At 32.5% G+C, this 24,297-nt stretch overlaps 1 protein-coding gene across 1 annotated transcript in view; it reads left to right on the top strand.

Moving 5' to 3' along the window:
• The window catches only part of ADGRB3 (adhesion G protein-coupled receptor B3), a 751,340-nt gene that overhangs the window by 277,815 nt on the left and 449,228 nt on the right, over nt 1-24,297 (top strand). Inside the window, exons 3-4 of the mRNA XM_064360929.1 lie at nt 13,945-14,055; nt 20,165-20,326. Coding sequence (XP_064216999.1) covers nt 13,945-14,055; nt 20,165-20,326 — 273 coding nt within the window. The remainder of the gene's footprint in view (nt 1-13,944; nt 14,056-20,164; nt 20,327-24,297) is intronic.

The following is a 24,297-nucleotide window of genomic DNA, read 5'->3' as shown; positions in this document are numbered from 1 at the left end:
TGCCTCTTAAAAAATGAAGACTATGACTAATTGCTGTGTAATCCAAAAGTTCTAAATTCCATGCTTCAAAAATGCAATTAAAAATAGAATTGAGGTTTGGTATAGCTATCTTACAATGTTGACTCATTATGCTTTTGTTATCAAATAACATTTTAGCATAACTTATTTTAAGTCAGGTGTATCCCCACTAGGAGGCTGTACTCATACAATTTTCTCCCAAAGAAATAATAATATGCAGAAGGCACACATTCAAAGAGGGATTTTAATTAATGGAAAAAAAACAGGTGAAACATTTTTTAAAAACTACAACACAATGGAAAACATTTTTCTTCAGAGAAGGAAAATTGTAATGACTTCTACTTTCCTCTTGATGAAAAAAGTTTATTATAATTGGATAATTAGTGCTAAGGTCTCTTGTAAAGGTTGGGATGTGGGAGGAATAAAAACCTGTATGATGGAAAGGGAAGAATTTGACATGTGAGAGATGCCATCCTTAACCTCTTGTCCATCCTTGGGCACTTGGCCACCAGCCTAGTAAAGCGCAGTCATATGATGATGAGCAAACAACTCTGGACTCCTCGCTAAATTGTGTTAGTGTTCTCATATGGTTCTGAAGATGAAAATCACCGGAAATACCATGTTTAACAGATATTACTAACATGAAATCCCAGACACCAGTAAAAGAATGTGAATTTATAACCCCAGCATTGTCATCAAGGTGCTCCCAAATTCTCTAGCCTTCCAAGGACTTTTCTTTAATTTAGTATAAATTTTTAAACACATACTTGGCTTGAACTTTGACATAATTGAGAGCTAGAAATTCAACATCCTCTTAATATTTGTAAAGATTCTTTCAGGCAGGGGGTGCATACATTTCTGCCTGTCCACTCATCCATTTATTGCATCCATATTATCAGTCATTGCTTTGCTTTTTCCTTCCGGGGCTATTCTCTATATTCAGTCTCCCTTTTCAACCTCAACATGAAACCAAGCTCTCTTTTCTTTAACCCCTTTCTTATAAGTATTTCTAACGCAGGTTAAGTAGGCATTTAATGAAAGTTGGCTAGAGTAGAGAGGTTTATATTTTACCACAGCAAAGTATGTATTTCTATCTAAATATCACTATTATTAAAAATTTCTTTTTCAATTCCTTCCACAAGGAATTTTTCAGTTTTCTCCTCTGGTCTTATTTTCCCACCATTTTTCTGGACATGTCTCTTTTTATTCCTCTTCCAAGATTTCTTAACCTCACTCCCCTTCACTCTTGTCTACAGTGAGCCTCACCTTCTCTCGCTGGAAGCCTCAGAAAATTTTAATTATTACTCTGCAATTATGAAAAAATTATCTCTATTTTATAGAAAGTAACTTTTCAAGCCTGGCATCCTATCTTTATATAACCGAATGGGTCCGTTGCAATGTTTTTATAAGCATAAGACAGCTTTCTGCATTATTTCTGCTCAAATTACTTTTAATTTGACATTTGTGTATTCACCAAATATTTATTTTGGGCACTGTGTATTTGTTAAAAAGAAAGGCAAAACGTACAGCAAGGAGTGGGTCTCCTAAGAGACATAATTATTTGTTTTAATAAATGCTGTTGGCCAGCAAAATATTTGTGAGGCACTTAGTGGAGGTGGCCTCAAAGATGTATGTTGGCCTACGGGAGTAAGAGTCTGACAGTTGTTTGCCTGAAAGCCATACCTGATCCTATAGGAGTGAGTGAGATTTCTGAGGAAGACAGTGTTGAGGCAGTACCTGAGGGAAAACTCACATTAAGAGGATGAAGAGTCACAGGCAATGAAAGAGACAGGAAAAGAGACAAGAGGAGGAAGAAAATTAAAATCCTGTCGGCTTTGAAAGCCAAGGAAGGTGAGCATTTCAAGAAAGGTTGTGGGATGGGGAGGGCGGGAGAATGTCAAATGCTGAAAGAATCGTGATGAACATGACAGTTTTTAAGAGGCGACTGACTTTCACGAGAGCAGTTTCATTCAAGGAAGGAGGTTTGAAGTCAGATTATCTGACATTATTGGCTGAGTGGGAAGTGAGGAATTAGATAATATTCTTTTGAGAGGTTTCTGCAACAAGAAAGCATTGTTCAGAGAAAGAAATGGGAAATTGTGTATTTTGCAGTTACCCTTTATTAATCAAAAATCAGGGGCTCAATTTTCATAGAGAAAATTATTGGGGTGTGAGGGGGCTGAGATGGAAGCAGGGTACACCTAGAAGTAACTCAGAACCTCCACAACAAACATGGAAGAAAATAAAAAATTAAAAAGTTAGCTAAGGAGGAAAACACAGTCAATGTGCTCTGCTAGAGTGCTGGTCCTTGTACTGAAAGGGAACACAGAGTACCAAATAAGCAAAATGAAAAACACGGATATCTAGACACACTGATAAAATTTCAAAACTCCGGCCGGGCGCGGTGGCTCACGCCTATAATCCCAGCACTTTGGGAGGCCGAGGCGGGTGGATCACGACATCAAGAGATCGAGACCATCCTGGTCAACATGGTGAAACCCCGTCTCTACTAAAAATACAAAACTTAGCTGGGCACGGTGGCGCGTGCCTGTAATCCCAGCTACTCAGGAGGCTGAGGCAGGAGAATTGCCTGAACCCAGGAGGCGGAAGTTGCAGTGAGCCGAGATCACGCCATTGCACTCCAGCCTGGGTAACAAGAGCGAAACTCTATCTCAAAAAAAAAAAAAAAAAAAAAAATTTCAAAACTCCAAGGATAAAAAGTCCTAAAGGGCCAGGTGCAGTGGCTCACGCATGTAATCCCAGCAATTTAGGAGGCTGAGGTGGGTGGATCACCTGAGATTAGGAGTTTGAAACCAGTCTGGCCAACATGGTGAAAGCCCGTCTCCACCAAAAATACAAAAAATTTGCTGGGTCTGGTGGCAGGTGCCTGTAATCCCAGCTGCTCCGGAGGCTAGGGCAGGAGAATTGCTTGAACCCAGGAGGCAGAGGTTGCAGGAGCAGAGATCGCACCACTGCACTCCAGCCTGGGCAACAAGCTAGACTCTGTCTCAAAAAAAAAAAATCGGTAACTCTTTATAATAATAATAATATGATTGAAGGATTGTAAACAGAGACTAACTCAGGTTTACATTTTTTAACAACTTATTCTCATTTCAGTCAGAGGAGCATTTTGAGAGAGGTAAGAGTGAATATGAAGAATCAAGTCAGGAGCCTGTTACATAAATGAAAATGGTGGCATCAGTAGGGATGAAGAGGAGAAGTGTCCAAGAGACCTTTGGAGGCAAAATCAGTAGAATGTGTCAATGGTTAGGAATAGGGAGAGAAAGACTGGATCTAGATAAGAGTCTCTGTTAGTGAATCTGCTGTATGCACCGCTGGTTCGTATTGAAGTGACAGTTAGTTAAAATATGTTGATCTGAGTATTTATTTAGTTTAGAATTAAATATTTATTTATTACTTTATACAATTGAATTTGTGATGTTAAATGTGTGTGTGTGCGTGAGAGAGCATGGGAGAGAGAGGGAGACACACACACACACACACACACACACACACACACACACACAAGTCCTGAAAAGCTTCTAGATATAAAAGTGGTTCTCTTATAAGAAGACTCAAGGGCAACACTGGATACCAGGAGTCAGTGTAGAAGTATCTTCAAAGTTTAGTGAGAAAAAAAAAAAAAAACCTTAACCCTAAATTTCTAAGGCGAGCCAAACTAACATTCAAGTGTGTGAGGCCCAGCTTTGGCCCGTTCTCTGTTAATGAATATATTGAACAAAATGGTAAATGAATCCAAGAAAGAAGGCAAAGAAACTGAAAAATCTAATAGTTAAATCTAAATTATTGAAGCACAATGTACAAATGTAATGGTTTGGAAATACATGACAAATGTATACAAAGGCAGAAGGGGAAGTGATAGCATACCCAAACTATTGTCTTGATTGGAGAAGCCTATAAATGCTGACTAATTAAAGAGATTGACAGATTTTTTAAAAATACACTTAATGTACATGTAAAACATTAAGGTATAACACTTTTAAATAATTGAATTAGGAAATCTAGAGAAAAATGTAGCAATGACAATTCCTATCAGTCTAAAAAAATTAGCAAAGGGGAAAAAATAAATAAGAAAACATGTTGAAGACAAATTCTAAGGCAGAAGAGAAATGTTCAACATTTTAATAAATATAATAAATGTGAATGAAAATTCACATTTATTATATTTATTAAAAGGAAGAGGATCAGATGGGATCTTTAAAATCCAACTATATATATTATGTATAAGATACATACTTGAAGCAAAATGACATTAAGGGGCTGAACATAAAATATAGAAAAAGATGTAGCAGACAAATGTATCAACAAAACAGGAATAATAACATTAATATCAGACAAAATTGGAGTAAACATGAAAAGCACAAATCAGAATGAAGAAAGATGTTGTATGTTCATAGAAATCAAATAGAAACAGATGAAGAAGAGTTAACATCTGCCCTTCCTACACTACGTGTAGTAAAGTATGTCAGAATAAACACTAAACACTTTGGTGGGGAGTGTGGAATGTGGCAATATCTAGCAGAATTTAAATTGCGATTCCTCACAGCAAAACCACTTTAGGTGACTCTCTTCAGGTAGGAAAATCTTTGAAGACAACATACACGTCGAGCAGTAGGAAAATATAAGGGAGTGATGTAGGTCAAGTACAATTATATCTTCTTGGGCAGTTTTAAAAAATTAATATATTAAAATATATAAAATAAGAATAGGAGAATAGAATGAAAAAAGACAGATATTCTCATCTGAGGTATAGAGAGACTAGATTGGTTTGTAACAAAAAATACTATTAAAATTCAAGAGAGAACATGGATGAAACTGGAAACTATCATTCTCAGCAAACTGATACAGGAACAGAAAACCAAACACCACATGTTCTCACTCATAGGTGGGTGTGGAACAATGTGAACACAGGGACACAGGGAGGGGAACATCACACACTGGGGCCTGGGGGTTGAGGGCCTAGGGGAGAAATAGCAGACAGTGGGGGGATTGGGGAGGGATAGCATTAGGAGAAATACCTAATGTAGATAACGGAGCAATGGATGAAGCAAACCACTAACATGGCACATGTGTACCTATGTAACAAACCTGCACAATCTGCACTTGTACCCCAGAACTTAAAGTATAATAAATTAAAAAAAAAAAAAGAAAATTGTAAAAATTATACAAAGGAGACCAGTAAGCCCACAATATTGTGTGTTTTGTAGTAACATGGCTTTTGTGTCCACAGTTTTAATTTAAATCATCCTTTAAACAAAATTTGTGAAATAATAATATGGATGAGATACACACTTGGTTTTATCTGAAGTACTTTATGAATGAAAAACTAAATTAAAAGTTATTTATAAAAGAAATGTATATATTACTACTTATAAATAATCTTTCCAAAGGGCTGGCTTGTAAATTTAATTTTCATTCACTATTTTTTAAGCCTTATATATCAGACTAAAAATTACAATAATGTTTTTCTCTCAAAAACAAGATTTTTGTCTGGTATGTTCACAGCTACATTTCCAGTGCCAAGAACCCTTTGTGGAATGTAATGGGTGCTCATTTAACGTTTGCTGAATGAGTGAAATGTATTCATTCCCAAATGCCTTTGGGAAAAAAAAATCCCTCTTATAGAAAAAAAATCTGTCCAATGTGGATGCCAGCTACAGCATAGATATACTTTTTAAAACAAGTATTAGGCAAGCTGAGACTTCGCTTGTAAAGTAAACCTTGATTTAGTGCTTAGACGTGGATCAAGATAACTTCAACATTGAATGATTTGAGAAAATGTCTTGAAGAAGCCAAGCAACTCTTATGTTACTCAGACTCGTGCATGTGCACACATGCATGTATGTCTGTGTACAGACCTGTTAATCGAGCTTGACCAGGTCTTCTACCACTCTTGGTCTGCTGAGAGATAGCCTATATTTTCATGAATCAACTTCCAATCTTAGAATATAATGTAATTTTAGAGTATAAAGAGACCTTAGAAATCAGTATCTCATTTTGCAAGAAGAGGAAACAGGTGCAGGGAATTTAAGGCATGGTTCTCTGAAATATGAGCTGCATCTCCTGATGGTTTATTTTTTCACCCCCTCCACATTGAGCCTTAACCTTCATCCCAGTTAAAATGGTCTTAACAATCTTTAACATGTGAAACACAGGTTTGAAAAGACTGATTATTTGTAGATCTCTCTATAGAATATCACTTGTGCTTTAATACTAGTAACAACTTATGAAAACAAGCTCAAATGTTAGTTAATTGATTTTAAGAATTTTTACATACTAGAAAAATACTGAAAATATTTTCCATGTATCTTAGTTTGTTTCAGAAAAATGAGCTAAAATGTTAAGGGAATAGTTAAGATGGCATTAGAGTTATTTTAGAAGTTATAAACACTATATACATGTTTTAGTAGAATCATTCTTATTAAGAAAGGTTTGATACTTATTTCATTAAGTGTATATAAATGATACTATTTCAAGTTAAAACATTTTGTAATAAACTAAAATATAGCGGTAGATAAATGCTAAAATATGACCAGAACTACTTTGCTATTTCTAGATGCTCTATTTTTTTTAAGCCTTTTATAAAAATCTGCCACACTCATATAAGAAGCATTTTTGTATGAATATAATGGGTAAAGTAAAAATATGTAAAAGAAGAAATCCTTCTTCCTTACCTCCAGGTACAAAAAGTAAACCTGGAGACCTTTCAACTCAATTGATTGCAATTGAAGTACAATAAAGATGTAGCAAAATTACCTAAATACCAGTGTTTTATGAAGAAGAATATATTTTATCTACCACTTGTATTTTTTTGATCAAGCAAGCATTAATCTAATCTTTAACCTTCAATCGTAGGGTAGTATTTATTTTGTACTAATAATATACTAATAATGTACCAATAGTAGTATATAAAATAATGTACAAATTATTTTATGGAATATTTTAAGTTATTTCAGTAAATATGTATACAGTGATATTGCTTTAATTTAAATTATTCTATACGATACTATTATAATAAATAATAATAAGCTTTGGTGAATTTAAAAGTATCATACCGGAGATAAGCCAGAGAAGTGTCCTTCCTTTTAGAAGCCCCTATAAAATCTTCTCTGAAGGCAGAGTATGCATGTCAGAAAGCTTGGCAGAAAAGCTACTAAGCCATGTTCTGGTTTGGAAAATATAGAAATAATGATCCAGGGACAACTCAGATTACTTTCTCATACTTCTGACTTTCTAAGCTCTTGTCAAGAGACATTAGCAGCAAGGGTATTAAAATTGTATACTGTAAGAGTTTTAGTCTACTGTAAAGGTATTAACAATTACAGTAAAGCATATTATTTTGCCACTGGCATGCTAATATGCTAAATTAAGATCTGAAACAAATCAACAACAAAAGACATTCAACTGCTAGTACTACTGAAAGTAGAAATGTGTTTGTCATTTATGTGCTGCTCATCAACAACAAATAAAACATTTTTAAGCAAACTATTACTGCTGGTTTATAAGAATTCAGTAGTTATCTCAGAGAGATGTGATCATAATATGCAATTGTATAATGGATAAGAAATAACAAACAATTCCTGCACAATTACTCACATTGATGAGTTCTTGCATGAAAGAGTTTGTACAACTTACTAACATTTCCTGGATGGCAAGCAGAATAAGTATAAAAATGATAACTTAAGGGATTATCCTCTGAATTTCCTGGAATCATTCTCATAAAATATCTCATTGTATAATTTTCAAACAAATGTTTGAGGAGTTCCAAAAGAAAATCTAGTATGTGTAATTATTTCATCATTTTTACTTGGAACAAAGTTAGATTAAATATAGCATTATTGTCCAAATACACCAAATATATTTTGTAATCACTTCTACAAAATGTTATAAATTAGATAATGTAACAACATTGTCAACTCTTGAACATTTTTAACTTTTCTGTAAACATATTAGCAGTGTGCCCTTTGACTATTTCATGTTTTATCCATTTTTAGAAGTGCCCTAAAATTATTCATTTTTTAAACAGAGTCATGCCCAGCTACCCAATAAAATCATTCTGTTGAAATATTTTGAAAAGCAAGTTCCATTTTGGTACTATAAGAAATAGCATGTTAGGTCTTATAGCCACGTATCTAGCATTAGGAATGAAACCAAGAAGTAATAAGAAAGAAAGAATAATCTTTCTTTTAATAATTTAATCTTTTAAATTTTAATGATAGATTAATATTTTTAAATTTTAATGATAGATTAATATTCTGATATTTTTAATATTGATTTATTTTATTTTATTTAAATATATCCCAATATGTATTAATTTATTATATAACTGTCATTATTGAATTCTTTGGAAGTTTTCTTTCATCATCTATTGTATTTTTTATGGTTCTTTGGGAAAATGAAATTAATATATTTATAATCAGTAGTAAAAGTACTCTTTTAAAAATTTTATTAATAATCTTAACTAATTATGATAATTCTAAAATTTGAATTTTTAATAATTCATATTAACTGTAGAAATGTTTTTTATTATATAAACTCCAGTCTTTTATCCTCTTAGCTCTATCTTTTCACAGAAAACTTGGCTATATAGGTACTAAAAAAAAATACTTAAGTGAGAGAATACAATTTTTAAATCTAATAACATTTTTAAATGCCATTAAAATCAAGGCAAACTCTTAGAAATTAGAAAGATACCAAAATCCTGACAATCTGGACTGCTCTTCACTATCAAAATATCTCCCAACTACAGAATGCAGGAAAAATTTTCATGCAAAATCACTGTGCCAATTCTGTTTCTAAATAAACAAATGTAATAATTTATATTCCTGCCTAAATATGAGTCTACAAGGCATTAAATCTAATAACGTTCTTCAGAAAATATATGATTGTTTCTCAACAGAACTTACTTGTCTACAATACCTTAAGCTAGTCAGATGATAGAATCTTTCTCCTGTCAGCAAATTATATTTTAATATTCTTTCTTGTTAGGTTGTGATAAATGAGATATCACTTCCAATGTACAATTGTATGGCTTGAAATATTTAATTGTGTTTCTCTTAGGAGACATATTAAAAGATTATTTTTATTTTCTCTTTGGAGACAAATTAGCAAGTCATTGTAGTGGAGGGCATTCCAGCATTTAGGAAATAAATATAAAAAATGAGGCTCAAGTGTAGCTCAATAATATTTTGATTAAAATAAATAGTTTTTTATGCTTCAAAGGATCAGGCCATGTTTAGTGGATTTCCTTGAGCTATGAGCTTTAGAATATCAGAAACCATTTCTGATTCATCTTTGTAACTTTGGTTCCTAAGATACTAATTAATAAATGCTTATTAAAAAATAAAGCTTTGTTTCAGGACAGTGACATTTAATGTTAAAACTAAGCAGTATTTAAATTATTTTAATGATAATCTGAATATTTATAGACAATAACCTTATTGACAGCAGAAATTTTGACCATCATTATCATACATAACTAATTTTCAAGTACTTCACAGAGAATTTTATTTTTCTCCCCATTGAACTGTTCAAGCAAGTTAAAGGAATGGTTCTCAGTATCTAGAAACTTGCATTTTGGAGAAACAATTCCTAAAGCAAGATTTATTTGTTTACTAAATAAATATTAAACTTAAGTCATATGCAAAGCAGGGGGTGATTTTAAAATTCATAAGTAATACTTCCCTTTCCTTAGAAGTTTATAACCTGCCAGGAGGAGTAAGACAATCTAATAATTATAATGAAAGTCCATTTCTAATTCAAAGCAAAGAAAGATAGAAGTTAAGGAAGGTAGAGGTTGTTTATATTTGGTTAATGAGGAGATAGTTTATGGAGGTGGTGCCATTTGAGTTAGGTTTGGTGAGAGACTTTTTTGCAGGCATGACTGGAAAAGCAGGTGTTTTATGTTTAGGAAAATGTAAGAAAGGATGCAGTGGTTTGAAGAATCTTTTAACAAGTAGTTCACTTTGGCCACACAATGTAAGTAGGACACAATTCCAAAAGTTTGTTGAGAAGCAATAATGGCTTAGGTGAAGATGACTTCTGTGGACATGTAAAGAAAACATTACTGACAATTCAAAGTAGTATTTCCATTGCTAGATAGATTACTGTAATGACTCTTTTCTCCTAATCTAATGATGTGCTTGTCTGTATGCTTAAAAATATACCTGGTAAAATAACAAATTATCCATTTGTTATTGTGTTTGTGTTTTAACTTTTTAATGAATTTGATCTCACATTATTGTGACCCTTAATTTCTGGACAAAATCTTTATAACTGACAATTGACTATCAAAAGTCATATTTTAAGTTATTTGCATCTTAATGATCTACTTACATATTCTTGGACTGGGGAAGAAATGACATAAAATTGTACTGAAGGCATTTATTTTCAAAATTTTTCTTTCATGTAACTTTGGTTGTATCTGAATTCCAAGGCCTATTGCTTTTTATCAAGAAGCACAATGAAAGATTGAGAAAATATGCAAAAACATGGAAGTCATCTCTAATCATTTGGGTTTTATACATGAACATAGTTATTTACCCACCACTTCATTGATAACATCAACATAAAGATATAGGAAATAACCCTGTATATTCATAAGCCATATGTACATATATAATGTTATGCTATACATTATTTCATTTGATTTCATAACTTGCTTTTCATTGCTTTCACCAAAGCAGATCATCTTTTTATTTGGTTATGTTCTTTTTTCTCGTGTAACTAATGTAATATGTTATCTTTGCCAACTAAGAATCATTTGAATATGAATTAGCCACCCATGAAGAATTTATATGATTCAGAAAGTCTACTATGCTAAAAGTGTACCTCAACTCACATTCACCATGTAAAGCAACAGCAAAAATAATTGCTTTTTCCTAAGTTTGGATTATCCAATTGGCCTAAATTTTTATTAGAGGTGAAGAAGGTAATGTCACCTTAAAAGACAACAGAAATGTTTTGAAAATCACCCATTGTGAGGTATGGAGAGAATCATAACATTATCTGTTAAATCTTACTGTTAATAGCAACTCTAAAAAAAGAAGATTTTTGTTTTCAAACATGGGACATAAACATTACAGAAGAAACACACTTGGTTAGACAATAGTTTATATATTTCAGTTACAAATTTAAATTGTCTAGAACAATAGATGTGAAATATTCAAAAAAATACCACCATAGTGTTGTTTTCCCATCTGAAAAAAAATGAAGTTTTCATGTCTTCTCTCTTATAAGGAATTTAGTTATATCAGGACCTCATATTAATTCTCATTTTTTCAAAATAATTTTTCAGATACATTATATTGACAATAATCAAAAATTCCAATTCAAACTTCTGATTATGCAGCAAGTTTATAATCAAGTTCATAAATTATTGAAGAATTTCTTATCTCAAATATTGTGACTTATAAAGTATCAGCAATAATATTCATATAGCATTGATTATTGATAAGTAGAAATAGCTACAGTGTGGAATATTGACATTTAATTTGTAGGATATTGAAATTTAATTTGTATTACACATATTTTAAGAGATGTAAATCACATTCCAACTAATATAAAATGATTTACTTGAATTTGTTCTATTCTTTGAAAAATGAACACTTCAACTTGTTTTAAACTTAGAAATTATTAAAAATAGAATATGACAGTTTTAAAATCATCCCAAGGCTGGGAACGGTGGCTCCTACCTGAAATCCCAACAATTTGGGAAGCAGAGGTGGGAGGATCCCTAGAGGCCAGGAGTTTGAGACCAGCCTGGGAGAGATAGTGAGACCCTGCTCCAACAACAAAAACTTAAAAATTAGCAAGGCCTGGTGGCTGGTGCTTGTTGTCCTAGCTGCTTGGGAAGCTGAACCGAGGGAGGGAATCATTATCTGAGCCTAGGCATTCAAGTTTACAGTGAGCTATTGCACCACTGCACTTCAACCTAGGTGACAGACCAAAACCCATGGACATACTCAGACCTCCTGAATTTCAAGATCATAGTCTCTGTTGAAGTAAATCTTGGAAGAGAGATTTTAGCCTATGATCATGCTGCCACTGAGTTAGAGAACTGCCTTCTGCTAGAACAGATTACACAGTTATTTACTACATAATTAAGCTGTAGGCATGGAATAAACTTTTCAGCATTCTTTGCCCTCTCATCTCTTGCCAAAATTACCTTAGTGTGAGCATCAGAGCCCCCAGGTGACTTATGTAAATATGTACTCTGAAATAAATGCTGAAAACAATAGGCATACACACAACTTATACTATGAATTCAAGAGGAAATAAAGTGAAGTATACCGTTATAAAAATTACTACTAAATTGTTGTGCTATTTCATATCCAGAAACATTCTAATTGCATATAATATTTGAAAATATTGGATAGTCAGTCTAGGTATAAATTTTCTAAATGGTTAATTTCCAAAATAGTTAAATAACGAGTGATTACATACTTCTTACTGGCTTGGCAAAACATGGGTTAGGCAGCACATACTGCACACATAAATGACTGGAATGAAAGGATGTTGGCAGTAATGGAAAATAGTGATGTATTTTACAAGGTCAAACACACTGACATTTTATGAAAATTTCCATTTTCTGCCTTGGATATTCTCTCACCTGACAAAAACAAACACACATTTAGATTTCTCAGGGGATGTTCTTTTGGGTAGATTATGTGGAAAAAATTTCTGACACATCAGTCCAGTGCCATGGTTTAATTTTTACATGAGGATTTTCTAGGACAGATGAAAATGTGTGCTAGTCTTTTCTCCTTACATATAAGAATTGGTAGAATTAGTGCTTACAAAATACACTGCTTAATTACACTACCTGCACTGTCCCTGCAACACACTTCACGCAGTCATCTTTGTCATATTTAAGAAACCTGGTCTAAAGGGCCTAGTAATTTTCTTGATATAAAAGAAGGCAGCAGTTTCTTGCCCCTTAGTATTCCCTTCCCCTATCTAAACTCCTATCTAAACAACTATTCTATACATTAGGCTTTGATTTTGGTAAAACCACAGAAAACTGTTACCACTTTTCAGTAACAGTTCAATAAGCACAGATCCCTTGCAGAATTCTAAGCATATGAATTTTTAAAAATATATTACATAGAAGCTATTCTTTTACTCAACTAATTTTTTCTTTCTTCCATTTGTTCCTAACTTAAGCCCAGAATTTTTTCTTTTTTTAATTTTGCCTTTCTTGAAAGTTCTACTACCAAATAATCAAATAATGGAAGGCTAAAGACAATAAATTTCATAAACATAACTTTTAAAAGAGAAAATATTCTCTTATATGTGATTAGCAAAGTGGGGAGGAATTAATTGGGGCACAGAAGGAAAGAATGAGAACGACCAAGGCCACTATATTCTATGAGCCTTTGAGGACACCAAGGGCAACCTCATCTTTGGATGGAAAAAAAGGTAGTATGCTAAGTGACTGGGTTTACTTTAGAAAAGTTAAGTTACAGGACTGAGTAACCTAGTAATAAGAAAACTGCTGACACACTTCTGGGGGTAATGATTGTTGGACAAAGAATCAGATGCTACCAAGTCAGGATTCTCTCTCTAAAAAAAACGACAGTTAACACTGTGGTTGTATTTTTTCTTTTCTTATGTATTGCTTCAAAACATTATAAGAAAAGAGTACAGTATCTCTGTTAAGTTGACTTAAAATCTGATGTGTCATTTTATTGACTGTTATTATTGTTTCTTGAAATCTTGTTCATGTTTATAGGTTTTTTGACTTCATTTTAGAGATATTGCAAGCAGATCAGCCTAGCAAGTTTAAAACTGTGAATTTAATAATTATCTTCTAGGTATGTGTAGGAACATATTGCATGAGACAGAAATGTAATTTGTGAGAAATGTCTACACACAAGCTTTCATATACCTTTATTCTGTCTTTAGAATTTGGAATGATGGGAGATCATACAATTAAAAGTCAGCGACCTCGATCTGTTCATGAAAAAAGGGTCCCTCAGGAACAAGCTGATGCTGCTAAATTTATGGCACAAACTGGTAATACGTTAGTTACATTTTTCTATTTACTGTTGTTAATTTAATGAAACCACTGCATGTTTTCATAATCTTTTGCTGCACATTTGTCAGTTTTTGGAGCTGATTTTTTTTTGAGCCATTTTTTTTTGGTCACCAGTTAAAGTCCATAAATAAAGTAGCTGTGAATTGAAAAGTGCACCAAAATTATGTAAGAATTATTTTGCTTTCAGTATGAGACATTTAGGATTTACATAGTAGCATTTATGCTAATTAACTACTTAAAATATATCATTAAACTTTTAAAGAAAGACAGCAAAGTTATTGCTTCAACAATTGATTGATAAGGATTTTCAAAAATTAGAACCTTAAATGAAACTCTAGAAAATAAAATTTAACAATATTGAATATATTCATTTTTTTCAAATGTGATCCTACTTATAAGTATTAATGGTTAAAATGTACAGAAAATATAAACTTAAAAAATTTAACATTTTTATTTGAAAAGCTGGTTATATAAGCTAAATAATAAAAAGTTGACAGTGTTAAGTAAGCTGTAACATTCCAACTAATTAAATATCAACTAAAATGACTTTCTACTTTATAAAATGTTTAATTCTAAATTAATTAGGTTACTTTCAAAAACCTCCCTCCAAATATATCAGTATATATTTGGAATATGTATAATTTATGCCCATTAGTTACAGAATTTGAACAAATAAATGTATTCATATTTTGTCTTATCATAATAAATGGGCTAATTCCATCTGAGTGCATTGCATGTGTTACATTCTTTAAAGGAAAAGTGTTTAAACTTTGTTATGTAAATTTTCAGTTGTCACCTTTATTTTGGGAAATAGAAAGCTAACAGTTTTATCTTTCTTAAAAATTTTTATGCATCTAAATGTTTTGCCATTAATACAAAAATTTCAAGTATATGACCAGCTTTCTGACATGACATTTCAACTAATAGTGATGAAATTCCCTCGAGAAATGGATATTTCCTTCAGTTCACATGTTCTTAGGATAATATTTTTTTAGAACACTGGATCTGAATCTATAATATAAAAATGCAAATATGGTTAATGAGTTTTGCTCTTAATAATGGGTAAGTAGAAGATTTTGGTACATTAGTTGCAAATAGGTCAAATTTTCAGAACAGGAAGTTTAAAATAAATCTACAAGGATACACTTTTAGTTTTTTGTTTCTTTTTTAGATTTATGTTGCAACCAAATACAGAAATGAGGAAACCTGCTTATCTGGATCCCTTTTTGTGCACCTTCTTGTTTAAGAAAATTTGATTTTTATTTTTACTATTTGATTGAACAAGTCTAAAAGTGCATTAACATGTTTAGGCAAATTTCCTAATTTCTAAATGTATTTCCCTCCTTTACAGGGAACAAAAATTTTCAACCACTGAGCAGAAATTAGAGAGCATTTGACATTAAGTCACAGGGGCATGGGCTGACTGCTCATCTTTGTCGGCACCATCTCATGGGGGCATTTCTGCAAGATTTAAAAAGGTGTATTTTATTTGCTCAAAAGAGGTGCATTGGTTTACTGAAGTTCCTAAAAACTGGAGTCAATAGGAAGTGAAATGGAGAAGCATAGTTTTAAATTTCCAATATTGTGACATAATTAGTTTATGCATAAATATTATGCAATTTGGCCAAAAGTTTCTATACAAGTTCTTTGATTTGTCTGTGACATAGGTCAATTCACAATCTTCAGCCAAACCCCTTTTGGTAAATTCAAATCTCAAGGAACATTGTGTTTTCCTAGTAAGGAATTACTAATTTCAGTTTTTGAATGTACTTATTCTTTTCCAGCTATTGTTTTGTATTTAATCTACAGTAATGCGATTTGGTAAAACAGGTGAGACATTTCTCAAAAAAAATCCATGAGGGGCTTTAAAACCATTCCCCCACATTGCTAACAATAATGCAGAGAGGTCAATGAACTTCAAAATTAAAATTCTGAAAATATTGATTGGATGCTCAAAATGATGAATAATAAATATTTATTATTTTAAACCAAATATAGTATAGACAAACATGAATACATGTGTAAGAGTTTAAAATTAAACGATTTTAGTACTGGCGTAAAACTGGAAAACTCATTATTTTAAGCAATTTTGAAAACTTATAATTTAACGGAAGACAATTATAATGTCAAAAAGAGAAGAATATTTTTCCTTAAATATTTTCCTAGATTATACTTTCTTTGGGTGTTAAGGTAGTCTGAATAAATACAGGAAAGTATCACACAATGAAATTTTACAAAAATTAGACTTTACTTATAAAGCTTTTCCCTGTATTTGTCTTTAAGCCAAAAAATGACTGTTGCATATAAATAATATAAAATTTGTTAATAGTAATTTTTGGGAACAAAGAATAAGGCAAAAAACATAAATTTAAATAATAATAAAAGAATATATTTTTATGTTAATCATAGAGAAAAAAGCAAAAGCTATCACATTTTAATATTTAAGAATTACTTCTCAAAATGAGGAACCAGGCCTCTTCAATAAATATGATCAGTAAAAGATTGTAATTAAAAGCAATCTTTCTATAGAGTGGCAAAGTGAGTGTAACTTTTTTTTTAAAACAGTAACATTTGACAAAATAGCATAGTTTGGACATAAATGATGTTGCTTTAAAAGCCTATAATACAATCTTTATTTGTCTTTAAGGGATATAAAATGAAGTGATATCATATAAATACAGATATTTAATACAGACATCTAAATTAAATGCCAATAAGATGGCTTAAGAAATCTTAATTACACTTGCTTATGCTTATGCAACATAGTCATCAATTAATTTATAAACATGTTTAGAAAAGTAGCCTTTTATTACAGTGAAGAAAATAGCCTGAATTTGGACTATGTAGCATGTTATCTAAACAAAAAAAAATAAAATTAGTCTGGGTGCAGTGACTCATACCTGTAATTCTGGCACTTTGGGAGGCCAGGAGGTTAGCAGTTCAAGATCAGCCTGGCCAACATGGTGAAATCCTGTCTCTACTAAAAATACAAAAAGCCGGGTACAGTGGCACGCACCTGTCATTCCTGCTACTTGGGAGGCTGAGGCAGGAGAATCATTTGAACCCGGGAGGCAGAGGTTGCAGTCAGCTGAGATAGTGCCATTGCACTCCAGCCTAGGCCACAGAGCGAGACTTCCTCTCTAAATAAATAAATAAATAGATAGATAGATAGATAGATAGATAGATAGATAGATAGATAGCACAGTTCTAATTTCATGACTTTAACATACTAGCAAAAGTTTATATTAATATTTTGTTCATAATTTAAAATGCATTTTCGCATATTACCTCACTCGATCTTCAAAGATTTTAAAGTAAATATATTCATTTTATCAAAGACATTCAAATAAATAAAATGACTTTCTCAAGGTCACAGAGCTATTATTCAGTAGGTTTTCATCAAACACAGGTCTTCTGACTTTAATTGCAATGCTTTTCCAGTTTCCTTTTGTTTTTTGTGCTAGTCCAAAGAGCCTTTACTTTGTACTATCTCCAAAGATATCCATATTAAAAACAGTATACTTTATCTTATACTTTACTATTTTAATGTCATTGAATATTTTTAACATCTTTCTTATAATATATATTAGCTATTTTCATAATGGCCTAACGGGCTTGACTAGAATGGTCTTCCTGCTTTTATAACTAAGGAAATGCAGTATGGAAAAAAGAAGTATTTAGTGGAATTGTCACCGAAACTGTAGGACTTGAGTTATTATAAGATCGTTTTGATAGGTAGGCCACTATTTCAGTGGCAAAATTTGATTGAAAATCTGAAAGCCAGTATTTTTTATTTATTTATTTATTTTTGATCAATGAAATGAGCCATCAGTTTGAGGAAGGGTGAAGAGGCCAATTCTGAGCATTCATTATCAAACTCTCATGATCCAGGCACCACTGCTTAGCCTGTTCAGCATCATTGCAGTATCATATATTCAGAAGCAACAGAATGTTTAAATACTTGTACAAAAACAATTTAAAAATAGGACTTGATCTGGATTCACTGCTTAGTTTAGTTAAATTATGTTTTTCTGTCATTATGACAATGCAAGAGGAATAAGACTGCTTTTGTGGTAAAATATAACTAATTTTATTCATAACCTTTGTCATTTCACTTATAGAATCCACATTGTTCATAATTTTCTGGCTTTTAATTAATAACATGCAACCATAATATTTATACCTCACTTAATCTCATCACAAACAGTTTGGAATATCATTTTTTAAAGTTCATTATATTTTCCCTAATTTCAGCTTAAATTTTCTATTGCTAAATATATATGCACATAAATACATGTATGTGGATTTTTTAACCATTATCCTTCTATTTGGTATATAGAATAATGATTTTCAATCTTGATAGAGAAGTTTTTAATATAAAAGAACAAATTATGAAGCATGGCTTTAACTGTTATTCAAATAGTCATCCAAGGACATTTTTATTAAATTAGTAATATATAAATTTTGAAGAAATAAATTCTGAAATGGTGAAGGGTTATCTAGACAGTATTTTCAAGTCACATTGATCACAACACTGAAAAGCAGTCCCATTTGATGTAATCTGTCATCCCAGTTACTATTGTCTGTGCCCTTACATTATATGTCCAGTTATAAATGGAGGATCATCTATGCCTCTGGGTCACAATGCAGACCAATATAAGAACAAATGTGTCATAACAGTACTACTCAAAGTGTGGTTAGTAGATCAGTGTTTGTCTGCAAACTGGCCATTATGGTCTCTTAAAGGAACAAGCAGTTTATCTCAGAATGTAAAACCAACTATTTCATCAAGCACAGGTTTTATTTCAGCTGACTCTTTTTTTTTTTTTAGAAGAAATTTCTCATTGAGAAAATCTGTGTGTTGAATTATATTCTGGCCCAAACTCCTTCTGTCCTAGAGTACCAGTTTGTGGACCAGCTGCCTTGAGTAGCACTGCAAATAATTTCCAAGTAGTTTACTAACTCTCTAGAAAAGGATGGACAAATACATGATCATATTCTATCATTTGAATTCTATTCCAAAGGCAAATTCTAAACAGCAACATAAAATATGGTTAAATTGCCCTTTGATCTATTTAATCAGTAATACAAAGGTTTTAGAAACATTTCATCTGCAAACTTTTTTAACGACTAAATGGTTAACTTAAATAGTCAACTGCTAGCGGCTAAATGACCCAGTGTGACTTTGGAGAAAAGCAACTGCAAATTTTCAAATCAATTTTTAAAATTTATCCTGAACATGATGCCATGACAGAATTAGAAGCCTATTTCATTGGTCTTAGAAATTTTTGACTTTTCAGTGTCCTTGGGACATAATAATAGAAATTCAACAGTTTCATTGAGATGCCAACTCCAAGAAAATCAGTGAATTTTGACATTCATTCGCTTTTTAGAGCCCCACCTTAAATAAATTTAGTTCCATTTCAAATTAATGGAAATGATCAAGAAATTTTCCTTTATTTTGAGTTAAAAAACCACTACTTTAGATCATAGGTGAAATTGTTAGCAGAAAGATTTAAGTAAATTACCACAAAATAAATAGCTATCATAGTATGAAAAAATAGGAATTGCACTAGTAATAAGCTATAAATGTCAGTACTCAATACAACATAAATTAGATATGTCTAAGCTCCCAAGTTTCCACATCATCTAGCATTAGAAAGGGTGTTATGCAATAAAGGACTAAGGAGGAACACATCAATATACTCCTGCTCACCAGTCATAGAGTAAGCTTAGAAATACTTTTTGCTTCCTTTCCCGCCAAAGTACAAAGCCTTAGATTAATTTGAAGAGAATCACTTCAATAATTGCTCATGTTGAAAAACGCTAACTAGTTCATTCATAGTGTTCATGGCACAGTGTAATTTGTGAAGCGTATTTTGCTAATAAGCTTAGGGCAAAACTTGGTGTTTGCATCAGCATTATATGCATTCCTCTTTAAACTTCATTTTCTCTGAAATGTTTTCATGTATTGTCATATTTTTACATTTAAATTATTCTTGCATGTCATAATGTCAGTTTGGTATAATGCTTATTAGATGAATATGTAAGACAGTATTTCATGTTTATTTGTTGTCTTGCATGCAGGTGAATCTGGTGTGGAAGAGTGGTCCCAGTGGAGCACATGTTCAGTTACTTGTGGTCAAGGGTCGCAGGTGCGAACCAGAACTTGTGTATCACCTTACGGGACACACTGCAGCGGCCCATTAAGAGAATCAAGGGTTTGCAATAACACTGCCCTCTGTCCAGGTAGTGTTAGCAGCAACTACAATTGTGGATGTTATTGAATTGTGTCATGCTACGAATTTGGAACAATTTGTTATTTTCATATGAAATGGGTATACGCATTTTGATTAGTGTGCATAAGTGTAATTCTTATTCAATTGTGATATTTTATTATGTATGTGATTATGTCTGCTCTTAAAGCAGTCAAGAAATTAGATAAGTGATCCCCTCTTCACTGCAAATATCAGTTTCTACTATGTGTATCTACTCCTAATATTTAAGGTTCAAATATCTTTTCTGTGTTTTAGATGGTGAAAATGTAAAATCGTATGCTTGAGGAAAAATGTAATCTGCCTTCGTACTAGGAATATGATGTATATTCATGGCTTAAGGCAGTGGTTGACATAGCCTGTCAGGCAGTCAGCAGTTTTTACATCACTTACCTGACCCTATCAGAGAAAAGAGTGTCCGTGACCAAATAACTTTTTAAAATTTTGTTTCATTCAAGTAACTTTCCTCATCAGAGATATCCACTGCTTTGTAAACTTAAAACTTAAATGAAACTTAATGAAAAGAGAGACAGAGAGGGAGAGAGAGAGAGAGAGAGATCTTTTATGTTAAGTGAGGCATAACAATAGCATACCCACTTAGGGCCAGATTTTCCATGTTATATCACAATTTTGTTCTCCAGTTGATGCACACATGCATGTTATAGACACTCCTCCCTCCCAGACTACTGACTTTCATGTAAAAATAAATAATAATATGACTCTGGGCTTTGTTTCAAGAAGTCCAAAGCACATGATGTTGTGAATATCCACATTTATATTTTCATCTGACCATTTATGTGGTGATGAGTGACTACAAACATATTGACAGCTGCAGTTGACACTGCACTTGCATTCACAGCCTTTCCAGGGACCTCCAAAAGGGGATGGGTGTAAAGAAGGTGACTTGCACTGCAGCAGCCTTTCATCTGCTAGCTTGTGCTTAGAAGTTTCTCAGTAAACTCCATTGCTAGAGATGGCTGACTCCACAGTTGCTAAAAGCAAGAGTAGAGAGTGGGTGGCATGGAGTAAGAGCAGGAATAATAGTTTTCCAACAGAATAAGCAAAGGGAATCCATTAAAAAACAATCTGAGAAAGCTGTTAATGGGTGTAGAGTTTTAGATTTGTAAAATGAAGAAGTCTGAATATCTGTTTCACAACATTATGAATATAGGTAACACTACTAAGTTGTACACTAAAAATTGGTTACACGGCAAATTTTGCATTGTGTGCTTTTTATCAATAAAAAAGGACAGTGTAGAGGAAATAAAAGGTAAAGAAAGTGGTGGGCAGAAGGTGGAGGAGGAACGATGCAGTGAGGTGGCTGATCCCTTTAGAATAGAATTGGGAGGTAACAAAGCAGTAGATGAAGGTAGAATTAAAAGCTAAGCATGGCAGAAAACTGAAGCCTATGAGGAGGGAAAGGCAGAATTAACTGGAAAAGAGCAGTAATTGCCACTAAGAACAAGAAAAATCAGTGAGGCTTAGTGAATTAGACTAGAGCAAGAAAACACATGAACTGAAAACTAAAAACATTCATAAGAAAAAAAATGTTTAAGGAGTTTATGAAAGGGGGAAGAACATGAAAAAATATTAAAAACAGGGGTCATAGAGCAGACAGATTCTAGGTACATTTGGCAACAGAAGGAAAACAAGTAGAAGCAAGGAGCTGGGGATTTTATTTTATTTTTTAAACTGACAGGTAACATGTATGTTTTTATCTTGTACAACATAATAGTTGAGGTATATCTATGTTGTGGAATGGTTAAATCTAGCTAATTAATAAATGTATTACTGAATATAGTTATCATTTTTGTGCTGAGAGCATTTAACATCCACTCTCTTTACATTTTTTAAGAATACAGTAGTCATTAACCATAGTCACCATGCAGTATAATAGATCTCTTGAGTTTATTCCTCCTATCTAACTGTAATTATGTATCATTTGACCAAGATGTTTTATAAATGAAATCTTCAGACCACAAGGGTAGATGCTTATTTTCATTTTTGGGTGTGGGTGAAGTGGGTTTTCTGGGAAGAATACTTAAAGCTATTCCCTACTTACAGTATTGACATAAAGAGATCCAGGATCAAGTTTCCTGTCCTTGACAATGAGAAAAATGTCAATAAAGAATTATGCTGTACTTGCAATATAAATTTATCTAATCAGCATGTGTTTGAATAGCCAAGACTCTTTCAACATACACAGATAGTATTATGGCAAATGGATCTCCAAATGAGTCTGAGTGGATTTAAAGGTGTTCCCTAAAATTTTCCATTCAGAGCCTACTTCCCAGTCACTAGTTATGCACATTCATAAGGATGACATATGAAAGTTGCCATCCTTCTGCCAGAGACCACTGATTAAGCCTTCACTGAGTACAGAGAGCATCTGTGGTGGTATCAGAGTGCTTCTCTCACAAAGAACAGCCAAACCCACTTTTTCACTGTGTCTGATGTCCAAAAGACTTTATAATATTCTTTAATTTAAAGAGTTTTAATTTAAAGTGTTTCTTCCTTATTTATTCCTGAAGTTTCAGTATTTTGAATTTGAAAAATCAGATCTTGGTGATGACCTTGAGCAGTAGAATATAAATAACTCCCACATGCTTGGTGTTCCAATAATGGAACACTAGGCATAAATAACTTAAACCTTTTACCCTTACACCTACAGAACTGCATACCAATTACTAGCTCCTCTTCACCTTTATATGCGTAAAGTCTTTTTCTTTCTAAATTCAATTAAATAGTACTGTTGAGAAGAAGTTTATCTTTTAATCATTGTTTTAGTTCAGAATGTTGAAGAAAATGAGAATGTTTTGTTGATTTGTCTTTAATTTTCCAAACATGAAGGATAATTTAGCAACCTAAAAATACAGAATAAGTACCCCATTAAGGAATTGGAATTTTTTCATATGGTTATTGTATTTGTTATGAAATATTTTGCATTCGATGTTTTATTTCGCTATTTGTTGTGCTGGTAAATATGTACTTTCTTTGCTATCTAATATATCGTGAAAATAGTGACAAGAAGTGAATTTTTAAAATGTAATGTTTTAAACAGTGCAAATATCTTCCTCAAATAATACATTCCCAAGAAGAAAATTAACTTCAAAATCAGTAACTGATTTGTCACCTTTTGTGACAAATGTGATTGGCATTTAATTAATGAAAAAGACACAAGAAATGAACAAATTGAATATTAAAGTCACTTTCCACAAAATACGTGGAATGATAGAAGTAGAGGTTATATTTATTTGTACTATAAAAGGCTAATCCATAGTGTTTAAGTTAGTTACCATTCACCCGTATTCAAATTTCAAAAGAAGTCTGCCTTAATTAAATTGTGCAATAATGTGTTACTTCAGTATGGATCCTAAGATATTTAATGTTTAGCAGAATTTTTGCTTTGACATTGTACTCTGTCCAAAAGCTATTATTACTCAAAGTAAAAACAATAGACATAAACAGAAAATAAACTGAGAAAAATAGAGTGCTATATTCAATAGTGCAATTTATCGTCCTAGTTGAATTACAATTTTATGGTTTGTTCCAGGGCTTCTCAACCTCATTACTACTGATATTTTGACCCCAAAAAGTCTTTGTTGGGGGAGTCCATCCTGTGCATTTTTTAATGTTTAAGAACATACCTCGCCTTTACTCACTAGATGCCGGTAGCCCCTTACTTTCCCCCAAGTTGTGACACCCAAATATGTCTCCAGACCTTGCCAAATGTCACCTGGGGAGCAAAACTGCCACTGCTTGAGAGCCACTGGTGTACTCTATATGTATTTTGATCCTGTAGAAGAAGTTTCTTCAGGCTAAGGAATGCTTTTGAAATTTTTTTTTGTAAAAATTATAGTTCTCATATCCATTTGTTTCTTAAAAAATAAAGCCTGTCACTTATTTTACATACAGCTCAATCTAAATCATAAGAAAATTTACATG

This window comes from Aotus nancymaae, unplaced genomic scaffold (assembly GCF_030222135.1).
Source record: "Aotus nancymaae isolate 86718 unplaced genomic scaffold, 86718_ANA_hifiasm-v0.15.2.pri h1tg000040l, whole genome shotgun sequence".
NCBI lineage: Eukaryota > Metazoa > Chordata > Mammalia > Primates > Aotidae > Aotus > Aotus nancymaae.
Note: the sequence above shows the minus strand (reverse complement) of the source record. Positions and strands in the feature narration are given on the sequence as shown.